The sequence below is a fragment of the Balaenoptera borealis genome (assembly GCF_965194805.1).
Source record: "Balaenoptera borealis genome assembly, chromosome: 16".
Lineage (NCBI taxonomy): Eukaryota > Metazoa > Chordata > Mammalia > Artiodactyla > Balaenopteridae > Balaenoptera > Balaenoptera borealis.
In genome coordinates this window covers 30,456,768-30,484,360 of record NC_138872.1, presented here as the reverse complement: position 1 = coordinate 30,484,360, position 27,593 = coordinate 30,456,768, and the positions used below count along the sequence as shown (strand labels likewise).

The following is a 27,593-nucleotide window of genomic DNA, read 5'->3' as shown; positions in this document are numbered from 1 at the left end:
ATGCCAGGCTTGCCTCTCCTTGCAGTGACGTGTCCTCCCTACATTGGCTTTGTCTCCCTGTCAAGACGGTGCCCTGGAGGGAGCACCATTTCTCAGGTCCCCTTCACAGCCCTTAGGATGGGTGGACCAGCAGCCAAGGCACGGATAAGGTGTGACCACCCTGATCACACTGATTGTCTCCAGTGCCCCCAGGGACGGCCGTCTGGGGCCAAGTCCTCCTGGAAGTCTCGAGAGTCTCTTCCATGCCTGGGTTGCCCATATCCACTCAGGTGGGAGCCCCCCTACTTGGGGAGGTGGAGGATCACCCTGACTCATCTGCCAAAGCTCTGGCCTTTTCAGACCAGCTCCTCACATCCATTTCTCCTAATAGGCTCGTCTATCCATCACTAACTCTCCTCCTGAGAACGCTTTCTAGATATATCTCTATTATAAATGCATGATTACCTCATTGTGCAGATAAGAAACTTGGCTTAGAGAATTTACGTGACTTCGCCAAGGCCATAAAACCCTGAGTAGCGGTCTGAGATTCGAACCTGTATCTAGGCTATTAAGTGACTTCCAGAGCCGTCCATCCACAGCGGTGTTCTCCCTCCGCAGGTCCCGTCTCTGCAGCAGCATCTTCCTATGGAAAACGTCCTTGGAAAACGCTGACAGAGTCTTTTGAGCCTCGGCCGCACCCGTCACTCGCGCAGCATCCGGAAGTAGCGGGCAGTTGGCCGGAAGTGGGGCTGTGCGGCCCGGGTGTAGCTGGAGAAGTCGCCGAGGCGCGGCCACTCGCGGGAGTGGCGACTGGTGTTGCGGCGCCCGCGCTCGACAGGCTCAGGTGAGTAACGGCGGCCAGAGAGGAGGCCGCGGCGGCGCTCCCTGCCGAGCTGGGCTGCGCTTCCCGGCGCGGGCTGCGGGCACCTGTCCAAGGCCCGGCTCTAGGGAGAACCTCGGCGACCCGGAGTTCTGTGGCCTTTGGCAGGCTGCTTACCTGAACCTTGAGTTTTCCTCTGTGAGACGGAGATATAACAGTACTTATTTCACAGGTCTGTTGTGAGGGCGTAGTGAGATATTCTGCCGCTTCTCTTATCACACTTCAATATGCATGCGATTCCCTGAAATCTGGAGGTTCGGATTCTGTAAGCCTGGGGTGGGGCCTGAGATTCTGCGTTTCTCACCAGTTTCCAGGTGAGGCTGATGCCGCTGCTCCGCAGGCCGCACTTTGAGCAGCAGGGCCCTGCGGCATTTTGCTTAGTACCTGGGACAGGTTGAGTCTTCAGTAAATATCAATACGATATATACCCTTTCCCCATTTTTTAACAGATAGTTTCTGGTTGCACAAGTCTAAGGGTGTTATTGATGTCCCCCTCCCTTTTTTTTTCTCCAGGGATAAGAAAAAGAATTGCCATTTCTCTTTCCGTACAAATCATGACACAGCTCTTCTTTCCTGACTCAGGGAGCTTTGGGGCCTCTCCATACCAGTTACGTTCATGGGCCTCCTTGGGTGATGCTTCATTGCCCACTCACTGCAGACCCTTGGACGGGGCTTCATCCTGTGGAGCTGGAGCCAAGTGCTTTAGCACCAACATGGCTAATGTTTTGTGCTTTAGTCATTTGTTGCTGCTGGAATCTGAATTTATGTTTTCTGCACTTTGCTCACACTTTGTGAATAGTAGGAACGGTCGCCTAGATTCTGTGACTCACTGCTCTGAATGGCCTTGGGCAAGCTCTGGGATGAATTTGCTTCTGCCTGGTAGACCAGAATAAAACCTAAAGACTCTGTGCTGCATAAGACAACTGAGAAAGTGAGGTTTTTGGCAGTTATGCACATCTAACTTGTCAGTATGATTTTCTTCCCCATTCATTGGTTTATTTTTCCTGGTCCCCAACAAAGCCTTGTCATTCATCATGCAAATAAGTCAACTTTGATACCAAAGAATTCTGATGTTTCCCCTTCACTTGTCTGAAATACTATACTGTGCAGCCTTGCAAATCTAGGAAAACAGATAAAACCAAATGTTTGGTTGTGCTAACAGTGATAGGTACTTGGACTGTTTATTTGGAAATTTTTTCACATGATTGTGGGTGCAGGTAGTTTACATGTTGGGATTTTTGTCAATCCTCTCGTAGACTGCAGTGCCTAGAGAAAGTTCGTTTTTTGCTATTTTAATTCTCAGGGCTACTCAACACGTTATTTGCTAAAAGAAAAATGGAGTTTGAAGTATCCATTTATTTGTGGTAATTTTATCAGGATATAAGTGGGTTAAATTTTTCTAGCAAAAGAATCAAATCAGAATTAAGGGATGAGATCCGGTAACTGGTAAATTGAATATGCTGAGGGTGTCATATACTTAATCTACAGTTAGCATGGCTGCCTTCCTCCGCCTGGCTCCCCTCCTCTAACTTCTGGACTGTAGTTTAAAACGAAGCTATTCGGCCTTGCTCAGACCTGTACCTGGAAGGTGGAAAGGTAAGATTTCTCACTCTTGTGAAATCACATCATTCAGGGTGGTTTGGACAGTGCCTTTCAGAACAGCCATGGTTGGTCCAGTGGTCTCTGAGGCTCCACTCTGGTTCTTTAGGACCCCTAAAGAGGAGATGGAAAGGAGAGTATCCTTGGGGCACTTAACTAGGAAAGGGGTTTTGTGAAACGATGTCACATAAATTTGAACCTTTAGAGGAGGCGTCGGGAGTTATTGATTGGGCATCTCATAGTGTTCTCTTTCCAGCTTTCTTATGGATTGTCTGGGAGCCCTTAAGTAAGGAGGAACTAACTCTCAGCTATATTTCTCTCTATCTGGGCAAAACATTCTGGCCTCCTCTCCTTTGTAGTGCCTTTTCCCCCCACTCTTCTGCTTTATTGATTCTATATCTTCCTTGTGTTTCTTCCCTTTCCTTCTCCACAGTACTTAATACCCAGCTTCTGAAGTGGTTATATTTCAGATCTGTATACATAGATATGGTGTCTATACAGTTGTGCTAAAAGTTGCATGGTGAAAAAGTGAGTAGCTGCTGTTTGCCATTTGCTATTTCACTCTGCATGGCTCTAAGATTATTTATTTTGTCATCGTTCTGTTACTGGGCATCCACAGAGAAGTTCTACAGGCAATAGGAAGTGCTTGTACTAGAAATAACTTTTCAGCATTTTCCTTGAGTATGTAGGTTGCTTTCTCTGTTCACTGATTGTCTTTTTTCTTTTTATATATTTATTTTTATTTATTTATTTTGGCTGCACTGGGTCTTAGTTGCAGCACATGGGATCTTCGTTGTGGCATGCGGGATCTAGTTTCCCGACCAGGGATGGAACCTGGGCCCCCTGCATTGGCAGCATGGAGTCTTACCCACTGGACCACCAGAGAAGTCCCTGATTGTCTTCTTGAAGAACACTTCAATTTCCTGTTAGAACATGCATTTTGTAAATTTAAGTTTTTAAATTAAAAATACATGGCTTGGGGCTTCCCTGGTGGCGCAGTGGTTAAGAATCAGCCTGCCGATGCAGGGGACACGGGTTCGAGCCCTGGTCCGGGAAGATCCCGTATGCCGCGGAGCAACTAAGCCCATGTGCCACAACTATTGAGCCTGTGCTCTAGAGCCCGTGAGCCACAACTACTGAGCCATGCACCACAACTACTGAAGCCCACGCGCCTAGAGCCCATGCTCCGCAACAAGAGAAGCCACCGCAGTGAGAAGCCCGCACACCACAATGAAGAGTAGCCCCCACTCGTCACAAGTAAAAGAAAGCCCACGTGCAGCAATGAGGATCCAACACAGCCAAAAATAAATAAATAAATTTATTAAGAAAAAAAAAATATATGTGGCTTATGTAGTTAAATTCCCTGGTGGCCCAGTGGTTAGGACTCTGCGCTTTCACTGCCAAGGGCACAGGTTCAATCCCTGGTCCAGGAACTAAGATTCCACAAGCCATGCAGCGCCGCCAAAAAAAAAGAAAAAAAAAAAGGCAAATAGTTTGACAGATCTTATAACACTAAAATTAATTCCCTTTCTTTTCTCCCTCCATTTTTGTTACCCAGAGGCACTTTTCAACTATTTGCCTGTTTCTTTTGGCATTCATTGGTGTATTTCTAAATAACATTTGTGTTTCTATTTCTTGATTTCTAGGATATATCTATGTCTATAAAATCTTTTGACTTCTTTGTTATGGACTTTGATGCTCTAGGTCTCTTGTATCATTACTCAGTTTTCTTCTACCCCACTTCCCCTCCCTTTAATGTCCCAACGTAGGTTGCTCATAATTTTTGATGAGGCAGATATTCAAGGTTTATATAAGTAAGATTATGTTATTATTGTTTACAGCTGAGTAAGGAGGGTAATATAACATTTTCTGTCTTGTACAACTTTTTTGTGTTGTTTGGAATTAATCATTTTTGTTGGTCCTCAGATTACCCGTCAGAAATGTAAATCTTCTCTCCTATGTAATATCCATCTCCTCCAGCATAAACTAGTTGCTCTTTGTGTCTGCTCACAGCTGTAGTCCTGGGATCTTCCTTCATCATTATCCTGAGGTTTCCCTTTACTTCCCTTCTATGTTGAACTTATGTATAAACTTCAATTATAGTTCTCTTTACCTTAATACTGGGGCATCTTGTAAACTCATTCCTTCATGTAGATTTTGGTCTTTGAGATCTTCTTTTTGTTCTTTTTATAAGTAGTATATACTAGTGATAGCTAGGATCTTAGACTATTAGAGGTATGAGGAGCTTTTGGGCTCACCTAGTTCTAGTCCTCTAGCTTCCTGGCACCTGGAAACCGTATAGATTGTTTGGGGTCCTCCCCACACCCCTGTCTGGAATCTGACTCCCCTTCTTGTCTCTCCAATACACTAGCAATGTGGGTTTTGGAATCAGATAATCTTTAATGTGATGTCAAACCCCATTCTGTCCCTTGGCTGTGTAATCTTCAGCAGGTTTCTTAATCTTGTGAAGACTCTTTTTTCCTTATCAACAATATGGAGATAATAAAACTTACCTTACAGAAAAGTTGTAAGGATTGGAACTGATGCAGATAAAGCAGCTCATTCAAGGCTTGGCACAGTGGAGACCCTAAGACAGTTGTGGCTCTTGTTATTTCCATCTTGGGACTTAGCCTGTATTTTTTTTTTTTTTTTTGGCTGTGCCGCACAGCATGTGGAATCTTAGTTCCCAGACCAGGGATCGAACCCACGCCCCCCTGCATTGGAAGCGTGAAGTCTTATCACTGGACCAGCAGGGAAGTCCCTTCGCCTGTATCAAAAAGAGCCACATCAAGTCAAAACACTGGATCTACACCAGTCAAACATTGATGTTCCACATGGTTCTTTTGTTCATTTCAGGACCACATACAGTAATCTCATTAAGTACTCTTAGGTAGTATTAATTGCAGTAACTTAAATTATTTAATGTGCTTTTAAAATTATATTATTGGGACTTCCCTGGTGGCACAGTGGTTAAGAATCTGCCTGCCAGTGCAGGGCACACGGGTTCGAGCCCTGGTCCGGGATGATCCCACATGCCGTGGAGCAACTAAGCCCGTGCGCCACAACTACTGAGCCTGTGCTCTAGAGCCTGTGAGCCACAGCTACTGAAGCCCGTGCACCTAGAGCCCGTGCTCCATAACAAGAGAAGCCACCACAATGAGAAGCCCACGCACCGCAAGGAAGAGAAGCCCTCGCTTGCCACAAATAAAGACCGCGTGCAGCAACAAAGACCCAACACACCCAAAAATAAAAATAAAAAAATTAATTAAAAAAAAATAAAATAAAAAATAAAATAAAATTATATTATTTATAAAAGTATTTGTTAAATTAATCCATGTACTCTTCTATTTAACAGTTTTAACCCCAATAAAAAGGGAAAAAAAGTTAATTTATCAAAGGTGTAGCAGAAGGTCTCCCAACAAAGAAGCTACATAGTTACTTTCCTTTTATATAAGTATTGGGTTGGCCAAAAAGTTCATTTGGGAAAACCCGAATGAACTTTTTGGCCAACCCAGTGTATTTTAAGTGATGGCACTTGTTGTGTTCTGTTTGTTCCACTGACTATTTGTATGTACTTTTCCATGTGTTGATGCCTGACATACACTTATTCTGTAAATCACCCTCCTCCTTCTGGAGAGACATATGGGTTTTCAGTTTTTTGCTATTGTTAAAAAAAAAAATTTTGTCTTTTTTTTTTTTTTAAGTTATTTCTTCAGATCTAGTTCCCAAGATGAGAAGAAGGACTTTGAACAATTGCTTTAGTTGCACGTTGTGTTGAACTAAATTTAGATTCCAGGTTCCAGAACAGGTATTCTTTTTTTTTTTTTTTTTTTAATATTTATTGATTTATTTATTTGGCTGCGGCAGGTCTCAGTTGCAGCACGCAGGACCTTTGTTGCGGCATGCAGGCATTGCGGAGTGCAGGCTTCTCTCTAGTTGTGGCACGCAGGCTCCAGAGTGCGTGGGCTCAGTAGTTGCGGCATGCGGGCTTAGTTGCCCTGCGGCATGTGGGATCTTAGTTCCCCGACCAGGGATCGAACCCACATCCCCTCCATTGGAAGGCAGATTCTTAACCACTGGACCACCAGGGAAGTCCTCTGAAACAGGTATTCTTAAAAGCCCTGTTCTGTCAGCTGAAAAGTTCCATTAATTGCTCGCTCCTTTGTTCCCACCATGCCTGTGCTGCAATATTAATTGAGATTCCTAGTGACTATTTTGAGGCATAAATCTTTAATTATCATCTAAGTGTTAAAGAAAAAATTATTTTAGTACTGTTTTTCTGATGTTTTCTAATTTTTAAAAAGTTGGCCATATGCATTCAGAGGAGTAAGCTAATGGTCTATAGCAAACTTTTTCTGTAAAGGGCCAGATAGTAAATATTTTATGCTTTGCAGGCCATATAGTCTCTGCCAAAATTACTCAACTCTGCTCTTGTAGTGAGAAAGCAGCCATAGACAATATTTAACAAATGGCCTGGCTATGTTCCAATAAAATTTTACTTAGAAAAACAGATGGAGGGCTGGATTTGGGCTCTGAGCCATAGTTTGCTAACACCTGATCTATAGCATCTGGACGCACAGATTGAAACATAGTGGGCAGAATGGTCCCCAGGCCACAGTAAGAAACCAAGCGTATAAAGATTTGGCATGAGAGAATTCTGTTCTGGTTCAAAAAGAAATTAGAGCATACATTTCTGCCATCCAGAGAAGCCTGTGTAACTGGGCTACCTGAAAAAAGCTACTGGCCTGCCCTGCAGTCCTCTATTTCTTATGCTGTGGGCTCTGGAAGGAAGGGACTGACAGGGGAGTTGCTTAGGCATTTCAGAAAGTCATTCTGGCACCCTTAGAACCCTCATGGGATTTTCTGCAGCAAGAGCCCTGTCTGGTCCATATCTTGGCAGCTTAGGGCTCCCTGGGTGTTCTTTGTCAGGCCTTGGCATTTCTCAAGTGGAGGGAAAGACAATAAACATTGAAAGCAAGAGTACAGCAGAGTCATTTTCATAGCCTCTCATGGTTTCTACTATAGGAGAAAAATGGGACTTGTGCTGCTCACAGGCAGGATAATCAACACCTGACTCACTGGAAGCATTGTTAATCTGCCTCCTCCAGAGGAAAGCTGTGCTGCCCCCTTGTCAGCAGGGCAGTTGCATGAATTGGTGCTCCCTGAGCCCAGCTTTGAGATGCTCTTTGTGTCCCACCCATGAATTGACAGTGAGTAGGGCCTGAGCCTTCTGCCCTCCCCCACCAAAGTGGGTGAGTTTTTTTTTTTTAATTTTTTTGGAGTATCGTTGCTTTACAATGCTGTGTTAGTTTCTGCTGTACAGCAAAGTGAATCAGTTATACATATACATATAGCCCCTCTTTTTTAGTTTTCCTTCCCATTTAGGTCACCACAGAGCACTGAGTAGAGTTCTCTGTGCTATACAGTAGGTTCTCATTAGTTATCTATTTTATGCATAGTAGTGTATATATGTCAATCTCAATCTCCCAATTCATTCCACCCCCCACCCTTGGTATCCATACATTTGTTCTCTACATCTGTGTCTCTATTTCTTCTTTGCAGATAAGTTCATCTGTACCATTTTTTCTAGATTCCACATATAAGCTATATTATATGATATTTGTTTTTCTGACTTACTTCACTCTGTATGACCGTCTCTAGGTCTATCCACGTCTCTGCAAATGGCACAATTTCATTCCTTGTGAGTGAGTTTTTGAGTTTACTTCCCAAGTGCATGACTACTCTGCGATAGTGATTTAGACTGGAGAGGTCTGGAAGGAGGATAGGCATCTTCTAAGAGGTACAGGAACAGCATTAGAACAACCAAATTCTGTAATCAAAAGGAGGAACAGGGAAGGTTATTGTGGGTATAATTAATTAAACTTTACCCCAAATCCCACTTTTTACTTTAACTGTTAGTATGACAGCTTTTACCAACTTTCTTATTCTCCAATTATGCTCTTTATGTGTTGATATCAAAGAGGTGGAATAGATTGCTCACTTTCGTTCCCAGCTTTCTTTTTGGAAATCTGCCTGCCTCCTTCCTGTTGGATGTTAGTGGAACAGCTGTTTCTAAGCATAAAGGAAGTCTGTCCAGAGGACAAAGGAAGTTCAGACTGAGGAGCAGTCCGAAGAACTGCCCAATAGTACCCTGGGTTTGGGGCTTTCCTGTGCCTTTATGCAAGGTACTTGGGGTTTATCCTTGATGTATGCTGTCTTGTGGTTTGGGCGTTCACCAGCATTGAACTTACTTGAGTGGACAGTGGTGTAGTTTTAATCCATTTTTTATAGTGTGTAAATTTTGGTATTATGATAGGTGGAAGCCACTTACTCTTCATCTACCCTTCTTTCAGTATCTGGCACCAATTCTGGCCCAGTCATTTGTGATCCATGGCTCTTGTGATATGCCGAAGATTTCCAGGCAGTTTCTGTGGAATGCCTTCCCATCCAGCTCTAGTCAAGAACCATGTAAACAAGAAATTGCTTGGTCAAACCTGTGAGGACTGTGTTCTGACTGCCAAAATGATCAGTACTGACACCAGAATGGCAGCCACTCTCAAGCTGTTAAAACCTTTAAGATATCGAGCTTTTTGCAATCCTTTTACCTACAGTGCAACCCAAAGTGTGGCATGTTGGAATATGAGAAGCTGCACGTGGCGCAAAGGACAGGACTCTCCAGAAAACAGCCTCTGCCATCCTGCCAAGAAAGTTAACATTTGTAGCACCTCTGCTTCTGGGAGAATTCTGACAATTAGCAGTACCCTCCCCAGTTTGGAAGTCAGCAGGGCTTCTGCCTCTAAGGCCAGCACGTTGAAGCCGGGCTCACCCAGGGCCATGAGAGCTGATGAAGAGGATGTAGAAACTTTTGATTCCTTTGAAGACCCTCGAGTTTTCCTACAGCTAAGACCAGAATACCAGCTTCACAGCTATAACAGGTCTGAGACTTGTCAACCCCTGTCTGTTTCAGAAGGTGAACTAATTTTGCACAAAGTCACAGTTTATCAAGATAATCTCCAGCCTCAAATTATTGCTGACTATTTTTGTAAGCTGAGCTCTTTGCCTGCAGAGCAGCATCCTGTTTTGCTGTCCAGTGCCAGCTTTGCTCTGCTCTGCCAGCTGAGTGTGAAAAACATAAATCTCTTTGATGCCCCAGATCTGATCAGTATTTTGAAAGCCTTTGTCAGTTTAGGAATTCCTCATTCCCATTCAATGCTAGATGTGTTTGAAACCAAATTTTGCCATAAGGTATGGGAGATGAGTCTGGATCAACTTCTCTTGGTGGCTGACCTCTGGCGGTACTTGGGCCACAGAGTACCTCGGTTTTTAAAAATCTTTTTTAGTTATCTTAATTTGCACTGGAAAGAGCTATCCTTGTCCCAGCTGATTCACTTAATTTATATTATAGGTGAAAGTCGTCAGGCACCTCAGGACCTAATGAAAAAATTGGAGTCATTAATCCTCAAGTATATAGATTTGATCAATTTAGAGGAGGTTGGTACAATCTGTTTGGGGTTTTTTAAATCAAGTAGTAGTCTCTCTGAATTTGTCATGCGGAAAATGGGAGACCTGGCTTGTGCTGACATGCAGCATCTGAGTAGTTATGCCTTAGTGAATATTCTTAAAATGTTCCGTTTCACTCATGTGGATCACGTAAATTTCATGAAACAGTTTGGACAGATTGCTCCTCAGCGAATTCCTTCCCTGGGAGTTCAAGGTGTCATGCACCTGACTCTTGCCTGCTCGGCCTTACGCATCCTGGATGAAGGGGTAATGAATGCTGTGGCTGCTTCTTTGCCTCCTAGGGTAGCATACTGTCGAAGTAAAGATGTTGCCAAGATTCTGTGGTCATTTGGAACTCTGAATTATAAGCCACCCAATGCAGAAGAGTTTTATTCTAGCCTGATAAATGAGATTCACAGAAAGATGCCTGAGTTCAACCGATACCCAGAACACCTGCTCACCTGCCTGCTGGGCCTGGCATTTTCTGAGTACTTTCCAGTAGAGCTCATAGATTTCGCTTTGAGTCCAGGGTTTGTCAGGTTAGCTCAGGAGAGAAGTAAGTTTGAGGTCACCAAGGAGCTGTATACTCTTGATGGTACAGTTGGCATTGAGTGTCCAGATTACAGAGGCAATCGTCTTAGTTCTCACCTTCAGCAAAAGGCATTGGAAATGCTGTGGAATTTAGCAAGGAAGGATATGAACTCAAAGCCTGAATTCCTAGAAGCTCTCTTTTTACTTGAGACCATGTTGGGTGGGCCCCAGTATGTCAAACACCATATGATTTTGCCTCATACCCGATCTTCTGATTTAGAGGTTCAGCTTGATGTTAACATGAAGCCATTACCGTTTAACAGAGAAGCCACACCAACTGAAGATGTAGCCAAATTAAGGCTTAAGCATGTGGGAATCAGCCTTACAGATGATTTGATGAATCAGCTACTAAAAGGGAAATCAAGAGGGCATTTGCAGGGGGAAACTGAGTCAGACAGTGGGCAGCAGCCCATGAAATTAGAGGAGGAGGCGGCCATACCTATGGGGAGCTCCCTTTGCAATACAGCAGACAGATTGGAGGCCATGGAGATGGCTGGCCTGTGCCCCCCGGCCTGCAGGCAGGCCCCGCAAGTGAAGCTCGCTATTCAGTTGACAAACAAGAACCAGTATTGCTATGGTTCCAGGGATCTGCTTGGACTACATAATATGAAGAGGCGGCAGCTGAATCAGCTTGGGTACCATGTGGTGGAGTTATCTCACTGGGAATGGCTCCCACTACTGAAACGAACTCGCTTAGAAAAGCTGGCCTTTCTCCATGAGAAAGTGTTCACCTCTGCTCTCTGAAGGGCCTTCAGGGTCATTTCTAGTCATAAATGCTGTAGATGTGCACTGTGCCATGTGTTGTGAAACAGTTATAAAAGCCAGAATGTAGATTTGGTAATAAAATCATCTGTTGAGGAGACTTAGTTGTGTTCTTGTCTGTGGCAGATAGAAGTTAGCCTACGTTACTGTGAATTAATTGTAACCTGGTTCAGTTGTATAAGTTGCTGTTAATTTGTGCAGGTAAATAATAAACATCTTAAAATGTCTTATGGTCAAGTAACTCCTATCTCATTTTCCTTTCTGTTTACCGGCCTCATCTCATGGTTATTTTGAATTTTTAGGACAGAAGTGTAGTCAGGCATTGTCTAAAGCTCATTTTAAAAAAGTGGTTTTCTTATACTTCGTTTTAAATAAGAATCTTTTACAGCTTCACTTACATTTCACCATTTTTCCCCCATGCATGTTTTCTTCACACCCTCTAAAATTAAAGTCCTTTTCATTTTCGTTTAATTTGGTTGGTTGTCCTTAGTTGCTGGTTCTTCCTGTTTCAAAGAACCATTTCAGAATTAGCTTAATATCTTCCTCTTAGCCCCCTCGTCTGCATTTCTACTTCTCTTACATAATTCCCCCTCACCCCACTCCCAAGGATATTTTCTCCTTAAAATTGGACCTAGAAGAGTAGAATTACATGAGTGCCTGTTGGGCCAGTGGTTCCCAAATCTGGTGACCAGGCAGAATGTTTTTCATGGCAAGTAGCTCTGACAAGAAGGAAATGTATTACTCCCATAATATGTGGTCTAGGGGGCTTCAGGTTTGTATTAGAGCCGCAAGCATAAGAAGATTATATATATGTAAGAAACTTAATACAGGTAACTTCTATAAACACTTGGGGTCTATGAGAATTTGTTTTAAAATGGACTCCTCCCACCATTATTTAGGTTCCTCTCAAAAGTCACTTCCCCATCCATGCTAACTAAAATTACCCCATTGGCCTTTGATCATGCTCTGTCACCTTCAGCTTCATTATCCTCATTGCATTCAGCAGTATCAGAAATTATTCTTTATTTACTTACTGGTTTCCCTGTTGGAAGGTAGCTCCTTGAGTTAACTTTGTCTAGAATTTATCTGCAGTGCCTAGAATGGGTCCTGGGACATAATAATGTTTAGTGAGTGTGGTCGGGGAATTTAGAGTGGTTGGGCATTGCTGGAGAGTTGGGGGTAGAAGGAAGGCAGAGGGTGGGGCTAGAGAGAGAGAGAGAATATCTGGGTCACAAGCCTTATGGCCTTGTTAAAGAGTGTAGGTTTACAGGGGCTAGAGTGCCTCTAAAGGGTCTAAGTCAGGGAGTAATTGAGAGATTCATGTTTTAGAAACGTTAGGTAAAAAGCAGGATAGAACTAGACTGAGTGGTGGGGGTGTGCGAGATCAATCGGAGAATATTTCACAAATGTGTGCAAGAGCTCATGTGAGAGACAATGAAGGCCAAAATTATGGGAATGGAAAGTTTAAATTTCAAAGATGTTTGGAAGGGGAAAAAGAGCAATACTTGCTAATTGATCAGTTTGGGGAATGATGATTTTAGTGCCTAGATTGATAGGGAGTCAGCAACTAAAATTGAGACTAAAGCAGGAAATGTGTTTGGGTACAGAGTTAATGCTGAGTCTGCCTGGGTCATGCTGAGATGGGCCTCTAGGCAGAAGGGTCCAGGCTGGGGTCTCAAATGGGCATGAGGTCAGATGGCAGAACCATGAGTGAAATTGCCTAGGACAGGTGGAAAGTAGGTTATTGCAGGTAGGGAGGGGAAAAGATGACCAAGAGTAGAATACCAGAATTTATAGGGAGGGCAAAGCAAAGGGATCCAGTGATAAAGACAGGAAAAGAACAGATAATCAGACTTAGGAAAAAATAGGGGCATAGAAGTAAGTCTGGGCTCCCCAAGACCACTTTCACTAGAATGATTCACAGAACTAAGAAAAACTTATAGTTGTGGTTTATTATAGTGAAAGGATACAGATTAAAGTCAGCAAAAGAAAAAGGCACACAGTGTAGAGTCTAGGAAAGGCCAGTCACAAGCTTTCAGTTGTCCTTGTCCAGTGGAGACATACAGTCTGCTCTTAGTTCATCCCAACAATGATGTTTGCCAATATGTACAGATACTGCCAGTCAGGGAAGCTCACCTGAGTCTTGGTGTGCAGGGTTGTTATTTGGGGTCAGTCATGTAGACATGGAGTGAGTGCCCACATGGCTGACCTTAGTTACTCAGTCCCCAGCCCCTCCAGAGGTCCAGCTTATACAGCATGACCCAAGGCTCCCACCATAAATTACTTTGTTAGTGTAAACTATCTGGTGTGGCCCAAGGTCCTAGATGTATATATGACAGTCTTATCAGGCACAGTGTTCCAAAGGCTTAGAGATTATATCCCAGGACTTGGTGAAGTTTCTTTGGAATGTGCAAGACTTGAATACCCCAAACCTGCTGAGTTAACCTTTCACTGCACAGAAGCCAAGGGTAAAGAGTATTTCAAAAAGGAAAGGGTTTGTATAGTCAGTTGCTAGGGAGAGAGCAATTAAGGCAAGAACTGAAAAATCTTCAATCAGTTTAGCAACTTGGATATCACTGATGACCTTAACAATAGCAATTTGAATTGAATTGTCAGGGCAAAAGCTAGACTGCGCACCTGTTGAATGAGTGGAGTTAAGGAATGGATTGCAAATATTGAGGCAATTCCTTGGGAACCTTTGAAGGGATGGGGAAACTTGAGCAGGATTTAGAATGGGACTAGGATTGCCAGATAAAATATAGTATGCCCAGTTAAATTTGAATTTCAGATAAGTAGTGAATAATGTTTTTTAAAATACATGTAAAATTGGCCATTTTAAACAAAGTGTACAATTCAGTGATATTTAGTACATTGATAGTGTTGTGTAGCCAGTCATCACTATCTACTTGCAGAACAGTTTCTTCACCCCCAAAGGAAACTCCATACCCATTAAGCAGTCACCCTACATTTCCCCCTTCCTCAGACCCTGGCAGCCACTAATCTGCTTTGTCTCTATGGATTTGCATATATGGATATTTTATATAAATGGAATTGTACAATATGCAGCTTTCTGTGTCTGACTTCTTCTACTTAGCATAATATTTTCAAGGTTCATGCATGTTATAGCATGTACTAGTACTTCACTCCTTTTTATGGCCAAAAAATACTCCATTTCATATATATACAATATCTTATTTATCCACTCATCAGTTGATGGACATTGGGTTGTTTTCACATTTTAGCTGTTATGAATAGTGCTGCTGTGGACACTCATATACAAATTTTTGTTTGAACACCTGTTTTCAGTACTTTTGGGTATATACCTAGGAGTGAAATTGCTGGGTCATGTATTAATTCTATGTTTAACTTATTGAGGAACCACCATACTTCCGCAGTGGCTGTACCATTTTACATTCCTACCAGAATATACTAGGGTTCCAATTTCTCCACATCTTTGCTATTTAAAAAAAATAGCCATCCTAGTGGATGTGAAGTGATACCTCATTGTGGTTTTGATTTGCATTTCCCTAGTGACTGATGATGTTTAGTATCTTTTCAATCTTAATATCAAGTATTCCAACCCATGAACACAGGATGTCTTTCCATTTACTTAGCTCTTTAATTTCTTTCCTTTTTTTTTTTTCCTTAAAATAAATTTATTTATTTATTTATTTAGGTTGTGTTGGGTCTTCTTCGTTGCTGTGCACGGGCTTTCCCTCTAGTTGTGGCGAGTGGGGTGCTACTCTTTGTTGCGGTGCGCAGGCTTCTCATTGCGGTGGCTTCTCTCGTTGCAGAGCACGGGCTCTAGGCGTGTGGGCTTCAGTAGCTGTGGCATGCGGGCTCTAGAGTGCAGGCTCAGTAGTTGTGACGCATGGGCTTAGTTGCTCCGCAGCATGTGGGATCTTCCCGGACCAGGGCTTGAACCCGTGTCCCCTGCATTGGCAGGCAGATTCTTAACCACTGTGCCACCAGGGAAGTCCAGTCTTTAGTTTCTTTCAACAACATTTTGTAGTTTTCAGTGTATAAGTTTTGCACCTTCTCAGTTAAATTTATTCCTAAGTATTTTATTTTTTTTGATGCTATTATAGATGGAATTTTCTTAATTTCCTTTATGAATTGCTCATTGCTAGTGTATAGAAATACAACTGATTTATCCTGCACCTTTGCTCAGTTCTTTTATTAGCTCTTCTAAGTTTTGTGTATGTATATGTGTATATTCTTCAGGATTTTCTATATATGGGATCATGTCATCTGTGTATAGAGATAGTTTTACTTCTTCCTTTCCACTTTGGATACTTTTTAATTTCATTTTCTTCCCTAATTGCTCTGGCTAGAACTTCTAGACAAAGTTGAATCGTAGTGGTGAAAGCAGGCATCCTCGTCTTGTTCCGGATCTTAGGGGGAATGCTTTTAGTCTTTCACCACTGAGTATGATATTAGCTGTGGATTTTTCGTAAATGTCCTTTGTTGTGTTGAGGAAGTTCCTTTCTATTCGTAGTTTGCTGAATGTGCAATAAATAATTTTTTAGTGTATGTCCCAAGTAGTACATGGAACATTCTTACACTAAACAAACAACCAAAAAAATCCATTGTTTATCCAAATTTCAGATTTAAGTGGGCATTTAAAATTTTTATTTGCTAAATTGACAACCCTAGGAAAGACAAGGCTGGGTTCTTTTGAGGTGGCCGATGGGGGCAGAAGAGACTTGAATGTTGTTTACATGTTGAGGAAAGGGTCCAATAGTCAGAGGTAAGTTGAAGATTCAAGAGAGAGACAAGAACAGATGGAGTAAGGCCCTGGAGGAGAAGGACAGAGTTAGGGTCAGGTTTGTATGTGAGGAGCTTGGTTGCCTTACCTGGGTTCCCATATAATTTTTCTGACACTGCTATTAAGGTACCGAGTAAATGGTATTAGAACCCTTCCCCATCTATGCCTTGTTTTGATCCTGTGAGTTTCTTAAGAGTAAAAACTGTGTCCACTTGTGCCTAGCAGAGTGTCTTGCACATAGTAAGCTCTTGAAGGGTGAATTGGCTCCAGGTGTATAACATTGCAAGCTTCTTTTGGGCCTACACCTATGTTCTGGTCTTCCTGCTTCCCTCTCATCGGTGGGTGACTATGTGGGATAGGCTGGGACAGCTGTCTTTCATTTTAACCAGCTATAAAAAAATGCACACAAGTCAGATTTTTTACTTGGATGGACCAGTAACTCAATTTAGAAATTATAAGAAGTATTGTACTTCTTTAAAAGCTGAAGTGCCCAATTTATGAAATTGCTCAGTGCCTTGGTATTCTACCCGCTCTTTGATGCTAAATGCTTTTCTCTTATTTGACAGGTAATCTTTTTTTTTTTATTCTGTAACCTGTTTGAGCCTAGTCTTTAAAATATGTGTATTTGCCAGAATTACTTTCCATTACATTTTCATGAGACTCAAAAATCAGCTTGTATAACTCAGCTATGGCAACTTCTTTGTAAGCCAAAGGAAGATGGATGCACAGGTGTCCAGAAAGTGTTATGGTCACCTTATTCTCTTCTAAGTTATCCCTCCACACTTCCCCATCTCTAGGTTCTGAGTCTTCAGCAACAAAAAGGTTTGCTTGGCTGCTTTAAGCTCCAAGGAAGCACAGACAGAAACCTTCCAGATAGGATGTCCCAGTTTGCTTGGGACTTTCCTGGTTTTAGCACTGAAAGTTCCATGTTCTGAAAAAACCCCTCAGTCCTGGGTATACCATATTGTTGGTCACCCTACCTCTGGGTCCCTTCTCAGTCCTTCCCTTGCATTTTCCTTTCCTCAGCCTGAGTACAGGGAGGCAGAGGAGAAAGGTCTGTCTGCATGTGGACCTCCAGTCCTGTAGGGGCTGTCAGCTGCAAGAAATACTCTGAGCATGTATCTAGAGCCTCATTCTTCTTTTTCTTTTTTAAATTTATTTATTTATTTATTTATGGGTGTACCCAGGCTTTCTCTAGTTTTGGCGAGCGGGGGCTACTCTTCGTTGCAGTGCGCAGGCTTCTCATTGCGGTGGCTTCTCTTGTTGTGGAGCACGGGCTCTAGGCGCACAGGCAGTAGTTGTGGCATACGGGCTCTAGAGCGCAGGCTCAGTAGTTGTGGCGCATGGGCTTAGTTGCTCCGCAGTATCTGGGATTTTCCTGGACTAGGGCTTGAACCCATGTCCCCTGCATTAGCAGGTGGATTCTTAACCACTGCACCACCAGGGAAGTCCCTCAAGTTTGTTTCTTATAGTGTGGGTAGTGGAATTAAACTGGAGTCTTCAGTTGAGGAGCTTAGATCTGGGTGAGGAACTTTAAGACTTCTGTGGTAATAGAGTATTTGGATTTATAAAAGGACAGTACAAGGGATCCTTGTGATGGAACTGTTCTGTATCTTGACTTTGGTACACACAAAGTGATTACATAAATCTGTGTATAGAATAAAATTGCACAGAACTTAATAAACAGGCACACACAAATGAGTACATGTAAAACTGGTGAAATCTGAGTAGGATCAGTGGATCGTATCATTGTCAACTTCCTGGTAGTAATGTTGCACTATAACTATGCAAAATGTTATCATTGAGGGAAACTGGTTAAAGTTATGTGAGATCTCTTTGTATTGTTTCTTACCATGCACATGAATCTACAATGACCTAAAAATTAGAGGTTTAATTAAAATTTTTAAAAATAAAAGATTTCTTAGAAGGTAACTTTGAAATCCTTGAGATACTCAGTAATATGTTATACATAGTTCATTTTTCTCCTTCGTCCTCTTAAAAAATCCCTTCCTTTAAAAAAAAATAAGGAGAATGTCAAGGGAAAAACAGACTGCTAGTTTATTTCTAAGTAGTTTGTACTTTGATATTCTTCTTTGATATCTTCAGAAAGCCATTTGCAAAGATAGCCCCTCATATAGTACAAAAAAGATAGTGTGAACACATCAGCCAGAGGAAAGGAAAACCACTTGAAGGGTGAATTGCCTCTAAGTGGTGCAGAATTGCTGTTGTCATCTCGGAGGTTAATGGCAGACTTTTTATTAGTGTCATTTCTCTCCCTAGTTATAAGCCTTCTATGACTTTCCTCTGACAAGTAGCTTTCAAATTCTTTTACTACAGCGCTTAGTAAGAAATACGTTTTTCATCAAAACCCAGAACAGAGTGTTTCATATGTACATATATCTGAAACTAAAGTTTCACAAAATACTGATCACCCTCATGTATGATGCATTCTGACCTTTTCTTTCTTTTCTCCTTAATTTTTTAAAATGCTGGTTACGGCTCAGTAATTTGAGTTCTTGATTCTTGATCTGCAGTTTGGAAACATACTGCCTCAGTGCACCAGGTAAAGTAGTCTAAAGCCCCTTGGCATGTCATTCAGGGCCCTTCCCATCACTACCATCTGCCTTTCCAGCCCTGCTTCCTCCAGCTAAGTGGCATATTCAGCATTTCCTGGATTGGCCTCACGTTGTCCTGTTTCTGTGCCTTGACTCTTACTGGTCCTTCTCCCTAGTGCCCTTCCCATTTTGTTCCTGTTCTTGTCTCTTGGCTCCTATAGTCAAGCACATATTGTACTATTTACCACTAGTATGTAGTATCTGTCCTTCTTCAGAGTTGCCCATGAGGTCAGACATGTGTCTTAGTTGTCTCTAGTTCAAACGTTACTCCTGTGAATTCTTCCCTGACTTCTGGGTATACCTTTGGCCAGTGTTTTCAGTCTTTTTCATCAAAAGCCACAGTACATTTTATATTGAACCTAGTATATATTTGTTATATGTATTTGTATAAAACTGAAACAAAAGTCTCATGAAATAATGCACTATGTGCACTTTGGTATTTTGTACTTTTTTAGTTCATATTTCTTTTCTTCAACCTATAACTTGATTTTAAAACAACAAATTGAAAAACATAGATTAGACCATCCTTCCCTACTCTTAATGTCATCTATGAAAAGCTCTGTTACAAACCTTTGTATTCCATAATCACTGTTGGAAGGAAGTTTGTAATGCTTCAAGACTTGAGGACAGGACCATGTTATTTAACTTTTATTCCCAAAAAAAGACTTATAGAGAATATTTACTGCAGCTTTTCTTCATAGTAAAAAAATTAAAAATATAAGTATTAGGTCAATGGAGAAATAAACTGTGTTTTAGTCATACAGTGGAATACTATGAAGAAGTTAAAATGAACAAACTAGATATACACATTTCAACATGAAAAAACTTAAAATAATGGTTAATAGAAAAGCATGTTGCAAGATAATACATGGTAAATTATCATTAAGGTACATTAATGAGACATGAACGTGGCAAAATGTTAGCATTTGCTAAATCTAGGTGGTGGGTAGAAGAGTGTCTACTATGTTATATTCTTTACCTTTTTATCTAAAATATTTTGTAATGAAAAAGTCTTTGTAATGAAAATTGATATCTGCTTATAAATATTTATTATCTTGCTATCTTATAATGCCATATTGTCTGGCTCCAAGCTGCTTCTTTGAACTGCAGGACACTTTAGCCATGATCTGTGGTCCCCAGCTTATACTCAGACACGGTCTCTCTTGTACTTATATGCCAAATTTGGATAAGGAGCCTATAATTTGTGAGTATTCACTGGAGAGTGCAGTGAATTCAGGTAGCTTGGCTATTTCCTAGGCAGTGCTGAGGAGGCCGTCTTCCTGGATGAGACTGCATTTTCATATGGTGAGCCATTGTTTTTTTTCTGTGTTAAGCATTAAGGCAGGAAATACTTGCCTTAAAAGATCAGGAGTGTTGGAACCAGAGAGAGGAAAAGATCATACACAGACCTCAGTGGCAACCAGAGTCATATAGAATCCTACAATGTTTGGGCATCACTATTTCCTAAAGAAACAGATACCATGATTTGTAAGATTTTCTTTAAAGGGTCTGCTACTCTAATCCTGTAATGGCACAGTCACTTGTTTTAGTTTGCTCTCCAGTCCTAATTTGTTTTCAGTCACTTTTTCCCCAATCATTCTTTATTATTATTATTTTATTATTATTGTTATTAGACTATTTAAGAGTAGTTTTAGGCTTACAGAAAAATTGATCAAATAATACAGAGTACCCATATGCGTCCTCTCCCTTGCATACAGTTTCCCTATTATTAACGTCTTGCATTAATATGGTATATCTTATAATTGGTAAGCCAATATTGATATATTATTTTTATCTGACGTCCATAGTTTACATTAAGGTTTATTCTTTGTGTTGTACAGTTCTGTGGATTTTCACAAATGTATAATGCCATGTATTACAGTATCATACAGAATAGTTTTACCACCTGACCATTTCATTTTTATCTCCACTCCAGTTCCTAGCATAGGGCTTGTAAATGTTACATGAATGTGCAGTGTTATCTCATCTAAAATTAAATATGACCAATCAAATTCAGTAGAGTTTGAAAAACATTTAAAGAACAATCTTCCACAACCAACTAGAGCCTATCTTAGGAATAAAAAGGTGGCTTAAAATTGGAAATTTTGGGACTTCCCTGGTGGCGCAGTGGTTAAGAATCTGCCTGCCAATGCAGGGGACACAGATTCGATCCCTGGTCCGGGAAGATCCCACATGCCGCGGAGCAACTAAGCCCATGCACCACAACTACTGAGCCTGCACTCTAGAGCCCACGAGCCACAACTACTGAGCCCCCGTGCCACAACTACTGAAGCCCACACGCCTAGAGCCCGAGCTCCAAAACAAGAGAAGCCACTGCAATGAGAAGCCCACGCACGGCAACGAAGAGTAGCCGCTGCTCACCACAACTAGAGAAAGCCTGCGCGCAGCAACGAATACCCAACGCAGCTGAAAATAAATAAATAAATAAATTAATTAATTTTAAAAAATTGGAAAATGTGTTATATCTCATTAATCTGTCAAATAAGAAAAATAATAAAACTCAATACATAGAGACAATCTGAATTCAAAGCATATCCCTGATTTTCAAAAATCTATGAAAATCAGAGTGCTTTATTAACATAGAAAGAATGTTTCAGTCTACCAATCAGCATTATGTTCAAAGATGAAACACTAGAGGCGTTTTCTAATGGGAACAAAACAAGCATGGCAACTCTAATATTATTTTATATAATTCTGGCAGTTCTAGCTAATATAGTAAGATGAGAGACAGAAATTAAGAGTTACCATTTTAAGAAAGAGGCTCTCATTATTATTGAGATTGTAGAACCGCCTGCCCCCCCCCCCGAATCCCTGAAAATTTGTTAAAATCAATGAGCTCAATAGGATAACTGAGGGACTTCCCTGGTGGTCCAATGGTTAAGACTCCTCACTTCCACTGCAGGGGGCCCAGGTTCGATCCCTGGTTGGGGAACTAAGATCCCTCTTGCTGTGTGGTGTGGCCAAATAAATAAATAAATAAATAAATAAAAAGATAACACATAATAAGGATACAAAAGTGAAAAGCTTTCCTAATATAGCAATAAGTGGTTAGAAAAATTAACAGTATAAAAGGATCCTATTCATAAATAGCAACCTTATCAAGAAACATGTAGGACCCTTAAAAAAAAATCAAGGGCTTGCCTGATGACGCAGTGGTTAAGAATCCGCCTGCCAATGCAGGAGACACGGGTTCGAGCCCTGGTCCAGGAAAATCCCACATGCCACAGAGCAGCTAAGCCCGTGCGCCACAACTACTGAGCCTGCGCTCTAGAGCCCATGAGCCACAACTACGGAGCCCGCATGCCACAACTATTGAAGCCCGTGCACCTAGAGCCCGTGCTCCACAACAAGAGAAGCCACCACAATGAGAAACCTGTGCACTGCAACAAAGAGTAGCCCCCGCTCGCCGCAACTAGAGAAAACCCATGCCCAGCAACGAAGACCCAATGCAGCCAATAAATAAATAAATAAATTTATTTTAAAAAGTTATACTAAGACAAAAAAAAAGACAAAATCTGCTTAATATTTTTATCTTAGTATTACATAATGATAGTAAGAAGTTGCAAACAACCAAAATGTCCGCCTATAAGAGGATGGTTTGTTATTTATTTATACCCCATCCTGTTCCAAAATGATTTTAAGGTAGCTTTCACAACATACATTAAAAATAAGTGAAGAATTCAGGCAGAGAGAAATTTGAGGTATGGGCCACAGATTTCATTCTGAGTTTTCTAGTAGCCAAAGTAAAGAAAAGATCATGATCAATTATATGATTCATATTCGTACTTAAAATATTGAGTTGATTGGAAGAAGCAACTGTTCTAGTACTGAGACCAAAGAGAGAATTTTCTCATGGATCTCAAAGAGAGGATGCCATGCAGAATAGAGAACGATCATTTTGACAACCTAATAAAACAGCACCCAACTTTATAGAGCTGTTTCGTATAAAATTCCTTGCTAATAGCCACACAGAACCAGTGAACTATTTGGTAAAGAGTATTTGCAGTGGGGCAAGGAATGTGGTCACATCTGGGCAACTGCATCTCATGCTACCATTTACTATTGTTTTTTGTTTGTTTGTTTTGTTTTTCACTCAGTCCCATGTAATTAATTTTTTTTTTCATCTTGATCTTTTGTTAGCACTTTTATGAGTTCATCAGTTTTTCATTAGAGTTCTGAAAATGCTTATTCATTCAGTTCAGCAGTACAGTCAGTTACCAGAAACCTGTACTTGTCAGAGTCTTTTCCATGAATTTCTTGAAGATGAAACCCTTTTATAGGAACATATTTGCAAAAGCATCAGAGTACACCCAGAACTGTCTGTAAATGACAAAAGACTTAAAAATGACCACAGTTAAAGATTTGATGAAAGTTCATAATAATGCAGTTGACAAGAAAATTCTTTTTTTCTGAGATATACATTTTAAAGTAATAACTAGGATTATGACTTATAATTATACCAGAACATATAAGATTTTTAGAAATTTCATGTAATGTCTGAAACATGTATATTAACATATTTCCATACAAATAACCCAGTGAAAGTTTAGTATTAGTTGTTTTGTTTGTTTGTTTTTTTTATACTGCAGGTTCTTATTAGGCATCAATTTTATACACATCAGTGTATACATGTCAATCCCAATCGCCCAATTCAGCACACCACCATCCCCAGCCCACCGCAGTTTTCCCCCCTTGGTGTCCATATGTCCGTTCTCTACATCTGTGTCTCAACTTCTGCCCTGCAAACCGGCTCATCTGTACCATTTTTCTAGGTTCCACATACATGCGTTAATATACGATATTTGTTTTTCTCTTTCTGACTTACTTCACTGTATGACAGTCTCTAGATCCATCCACGTCTCAACAAATGACTCATTTTTGTTCCTTTTTATGGCTGAGTAATATTCCATTGTATATATGTACCACAACTTCTTTATCCATTCGTCTGTTGATGGGCATTTAGGTTGCTTCCATGACCTGGCTATTGTAAATAGTGCTGCAATGAACATTCGGGTACATGTGTCTTTTTGAATTATGGTTTTCTCTGGGAAAATGCCCAGTAGTGGGATTGCTGGGTCATATGGTAATTCTATTTTTAGTTTTTTAAGGAACCTCCATATTGTTCTCCATAGTGGCTGTATCAATTTACATTCCCACCAACAGTGCAAGAGGGTTCCCTTTTCTCCACACCCTCTCCAGCATTTGTTGTTTGTAGATTTTCTGATGATGCCCATTCTAACTGGTGTGAGGTGATACCTTATTGTAGTTTTGATTTGCATTTCTCTAATAATTAGTGATGTTGAGCATCTTTTCATGTGCTTCGTGGCCGTCTGTATGTCTTCTTTGGAGAAATGTCTATTTAGGTATTCTGCCCATTTTTGGATTGGGGTGTTTGTTTCTTTAATATTGAGCTGAATGAGCTGTTTATATATTTTGGAGATTAATCCTTTGTCCGTTGATTCGTTTGCAAATATTTTCTCCCATTCTGAGAGTTGTCTTTTCATCTTGTTTATGGTTTCCTTTGCTGTGCAAAAGCTTTGAAGTGTCATTAGGTCCCATTTGTTTATTTTTGTTTTTATTTCCATTACTCTAGGAGGTGGATCAAAAAAGATCTTGCTGTGATTTATGTCAAAGAGTGTTCTTCCTATATTTTCCTCCAAGAGTTTTATAGTGTCCAGTCTTACATTTAGGTCTCTAATCCATTTTGAGTTTATTTTTGTGTACAGTGTTAGGGAGTGTTCTAATTTCATTCTTTTACATGTAGCTGTCCAGTTTTCCCAGCACCACTTATTGAAGAGACTGTCTTTTCTCATTGTATATCCTTGCCTCCTTTGTCATAGATTAGTTGACCATAGGTGCGTGGGTTTATCTCTGGGCTTTCTATCTTGTTCCATTGATCTATGTTTCTGTTTTTGTGCCAGTACCATATTGTCTTGATGACTGTAGCTTTGTAGTATAGTCTGAAGTCAGGGAGTCTGATTCCTTCAGCTCCGTTTTTTTCCCTCAAGACTGCTTTGGCTATTCGGGGTCTTTTGTGTCTCCATACAAATTTTAAGATGATTTGTTCTAGCTCCGTAAAAAATGCCATTGGTAATTTGATAGGGATTGCATTGAATCTGTAGATTGCTTTGGGTAGTATAGTCATTTTCACAATATTGATTCTTCCAATCCAAGAACATGGTATATCTCTCCATCTGTTGGTATCATCTTTAATTTCTTTCATCAGTGTCTTATAGTTTTCTGCATACCGGTCTTTTGTCTCCCTAGGTAGGTTTATTCCTAGGTATTTTATTCTTTTTGTTGCAGTGGTAAATGGGAGTGTTTCCTTAATTTCTCTTTCAGATTTTTCATCATTAGTGTATAGGAATGCAAGAGATTTCTGTGCATTCATTTTGTATCCTGAAACTTTACCATATTCATTAATTAGCTCTAGCAGTTTTCTGGTGGCAGCTTTAGGATTCTCTATGTATAGTATCATGTCATCCGCAAACAGTGACAGTTTTACTTCTTCTTTTCCAATTTGTATTCCTTTTATTTCTTTTTCTTCTCTGATTGCCGTGGCTAGGACTTCCAGAACTATGTTGAATAACAGTGGTGAGAGTGGACATCCTTGTCTTGTTCCTGATCTTAGAGGAAATGCTTTCAGTTTTTCACCATTGAGAATGATGTTTGCTGTGGGTTTGTCATATATGGCCTTTACTATGTTGAGGTAGGTTCCCTCTATGCCCACTTTCTGGAGAGTTTTTATCATAAATGGGTGTTGAATTTTGTCAAAAGCCTTTTCTGCATCTATTGAGATGATCATATGGTTTTTATTCTTCAATTTGTTAATATGGTATATCACATTGATTGATTTGCATATATTGAAGAATCCTTGCATCCCTGGGATAAATTCCACTTGATCGTGGTGTATGATCCTTTTAATGTGTTGTTGGATTCTGTTTGCTAGTATTTTGTTGAGGATTTTTGCATCTATATTCATCAGTGATATTGGTCTGTAATTTTCTTTTTTTGTAGTATCTTTGTCTGGTTTTGGTATCAGGGTGATGGTGGCCTCATAGAATGAGTTTGGGAGTGTTCCTTCCTCTGCAATTTTTTGGAAGAGTTTGAGAAGGATAGGTGTTAGCTCTTCTCTAAATGTTTGATAGAATTCACCTGTGAAGCCATCTGGTCCTGGACTTTTGTTTGTGGGAAGATTTTTAATCACAGTTTCAATTTCATTACTTGTGATTGGTCTGTTCATATTTTCTGTTTCTTCCTGGTTCAGTCTTGGAAGGTTATACCTTTCTAAGAATTTGTCCATTTCTTCCAGGTTGTCCATTTTATTGGCATAAAGTTGCTTGTAGTAGTCTCTTAGGATGCTTTGTATTTCTGCAGTGTCTGTTGTAACTTCTCCTTTTTCATTTCTGATTTTATTGATTTGAGTCCTCTCCCTCTTTTTCTTGATGAGTCTGGCTAATGGCTTATCAGTTTTGTTTATCTTCTCAGAGAACCAGCTTTTAGTTTTATTGATCTTTGCTATTGTTTTCTTTGTTTCTATTTCATTTATTTCTGCTCTGATCTTTATGATTTCTTTCCTTCTGCTAACTTTGGGTTTTGTTTGTTCTTCTTTCTCTAGTTTCTTTAGGTGTAAGGTTAGATTGTTTACTTGAGATTTTTCTTGTTTCTTGAGGTAGGCTTGTATAGCTATAAACTTCCCTCTTAGAACTGCTTTTGCTGCATCCCATAGGTTTTGTGTCGTCGTGTTTTCATTGTCATTTGTCTCTAGGTATGTTTTGATTTCCTCTTTGATTTCCTCAGTGATCTCTTGGTTAGTTAGTAACGTATTGTTTAGCCTCCATGTGTTTGTCTTTTTTACGTTTTTTTCCCTGTAATTCATTTCTAATCTCATAGCGTTGTGGTCAGAAAAGATGCTTGATATGATTTCAATTTTCTTAAATTTACTGAGGCTTGATTTGTGACCCAAGATGTGATCTATCCTGGAGAATGTTCCGTGAGCACTTGAGAAGAAAGTGTAATCTGCTGTTTTTGGATGGAATGTCCTATAAATATCAATTAAGTCTATCTGGTCTATTGTGTCATTTAAAGCTTGGGTTTCCTTATTAATTTTCTGTTTGTATGATCTGTCCATTGGTGTAAGTGAGGTGTTAAAGTCCCCCACTATTATTGTGTTACTATCGATTTCCTCTTTTATAGCTGTTAGCAGTTGCCTTATGTATTGAGGTGCTCCTATGTTGGGTGCATATATATTTATAATTGTTATATCTTCTTCTTGGATTGATCCCTTGATCATTATGTAGTGTCCTTCCTTGTCTCTTGTAACATTCTTTATTTTAAAGTCTATTTTATCTGATATGAGTATAGCTACTCCAGCTTTCTTCTGATTTCCATTTGCATGGAATATCTTTTTCCATCCCCTCACTTTCAGCCTGTATGTGTCCCTAGGTCTAAAGTGGGTCTCTTGTAGACAGCATATATATGGGTCTTGTTTTTGTATCTATTCAGCCAGTCTATGTCTTTTGGTTGGGGCATTTAATCCATTCACATTTAAGGTAATTATCGATATATATGTTCCTATGACCATTTTGTTAATTGTTTTGGGTTTGTTTTTGTAGGTCCTTTTCTTCTCTTGTGTTTCCCACTTAGAGAAGTTCCTTTAGCATTTGTTGTAGAGCTGGTTTGGTGGTGCTGAATTCTCGTAGCTTTTGCTTGTCTGTAAAGCTTTTGATTTCTCCATCAAATCTAAATGAGATCCTTGCCGGGTAGAGTAATCTTGGTTGTAGGTTCTTCCCTTTCATCACTTTAAGTATATCATGCCACTCCCTTCTGGCTTGCAGAGTTTCTGCTGAGAAATCAGCTGTTAACCTTATGGGAGTTC

At 40.5% G+C, this 27,593-nt stretch overlaps 2 protein-coding genes across 18 annotated transcripts in view; both read left to right on the top strand.

Annotated features, from left to right (window-relative positions):
• Positions 1-695: 695 nt before the first annotated feature.
• The window catches only part of UBOX5 (U-box domain containing 5), a 41,579-nt gene continuing 14,681 nt past the window's right edge, over positions 696-27,593 (top strand). For 5 of the 11 annotated variants that reach the window (XM_082359101.1, XM_082359100.1, XM_082359099.1 and 2 more), the window contains exon 1: positions 2,348-2,455. The gene's annotated coding sequence lies outside the window, so the exon portion shown is untranslated. Of the gene's footprint in view, positions 824-1,660; positions 1,791-2,347; positions 2,456-18,622; positions 18,643-27,593 lie in introns of those variants that run through there. The other 6 variants (XM_082359108.1, XM_082359109.1, XM_082359106.1 and 3 more) reach the window with 6 other exon arrangements.
• Positions 712-11,552, top strand: FASTKD5 (FAST kinase domains 5). Of its 7 annotated transcripts, none has more exons than XM_082359029.1 (3): positions 724-823; positions 6,163-6,266; positions 8,812-11,552. In XM_082359029.1, the coding sequence occupies exon 3, from the start codon at positions 8,849-8,851 to the stop codon at positions 11,291-11,293; it is 2,445 nt and encodes an 814-aa protein (XP_082215155.1). In that variant the 5' UTR covers positions 724-823; positions 6,163-6,266; positions 8,812-8,848; the 3' UTR covers positions 11,294-11,552. The 7 variants fall into 7 exon arrangements, with proteins under 7 accessions (XP_082215156.1, XP_082215155.1, XP_082215153.1 ...); XM_082359027.1 differs by lacking the exon at positions 724-823 and adding an exon at positions 1,679-1,790; XM_082359025.1 differs by lacking the exon at positions 724-823 and adding an exon at positions 2,348-2,455.

Bases quoted from the DNA above. Each gene is read 5' to 3' on its own strand.
- FASTKD5 (XM_082359030.1), top strand. From the start codon at position 8,849: ATGGCTCTTGTGATATGCCGAAGATTTCCAGGCAGTTTCTGTGGAATG.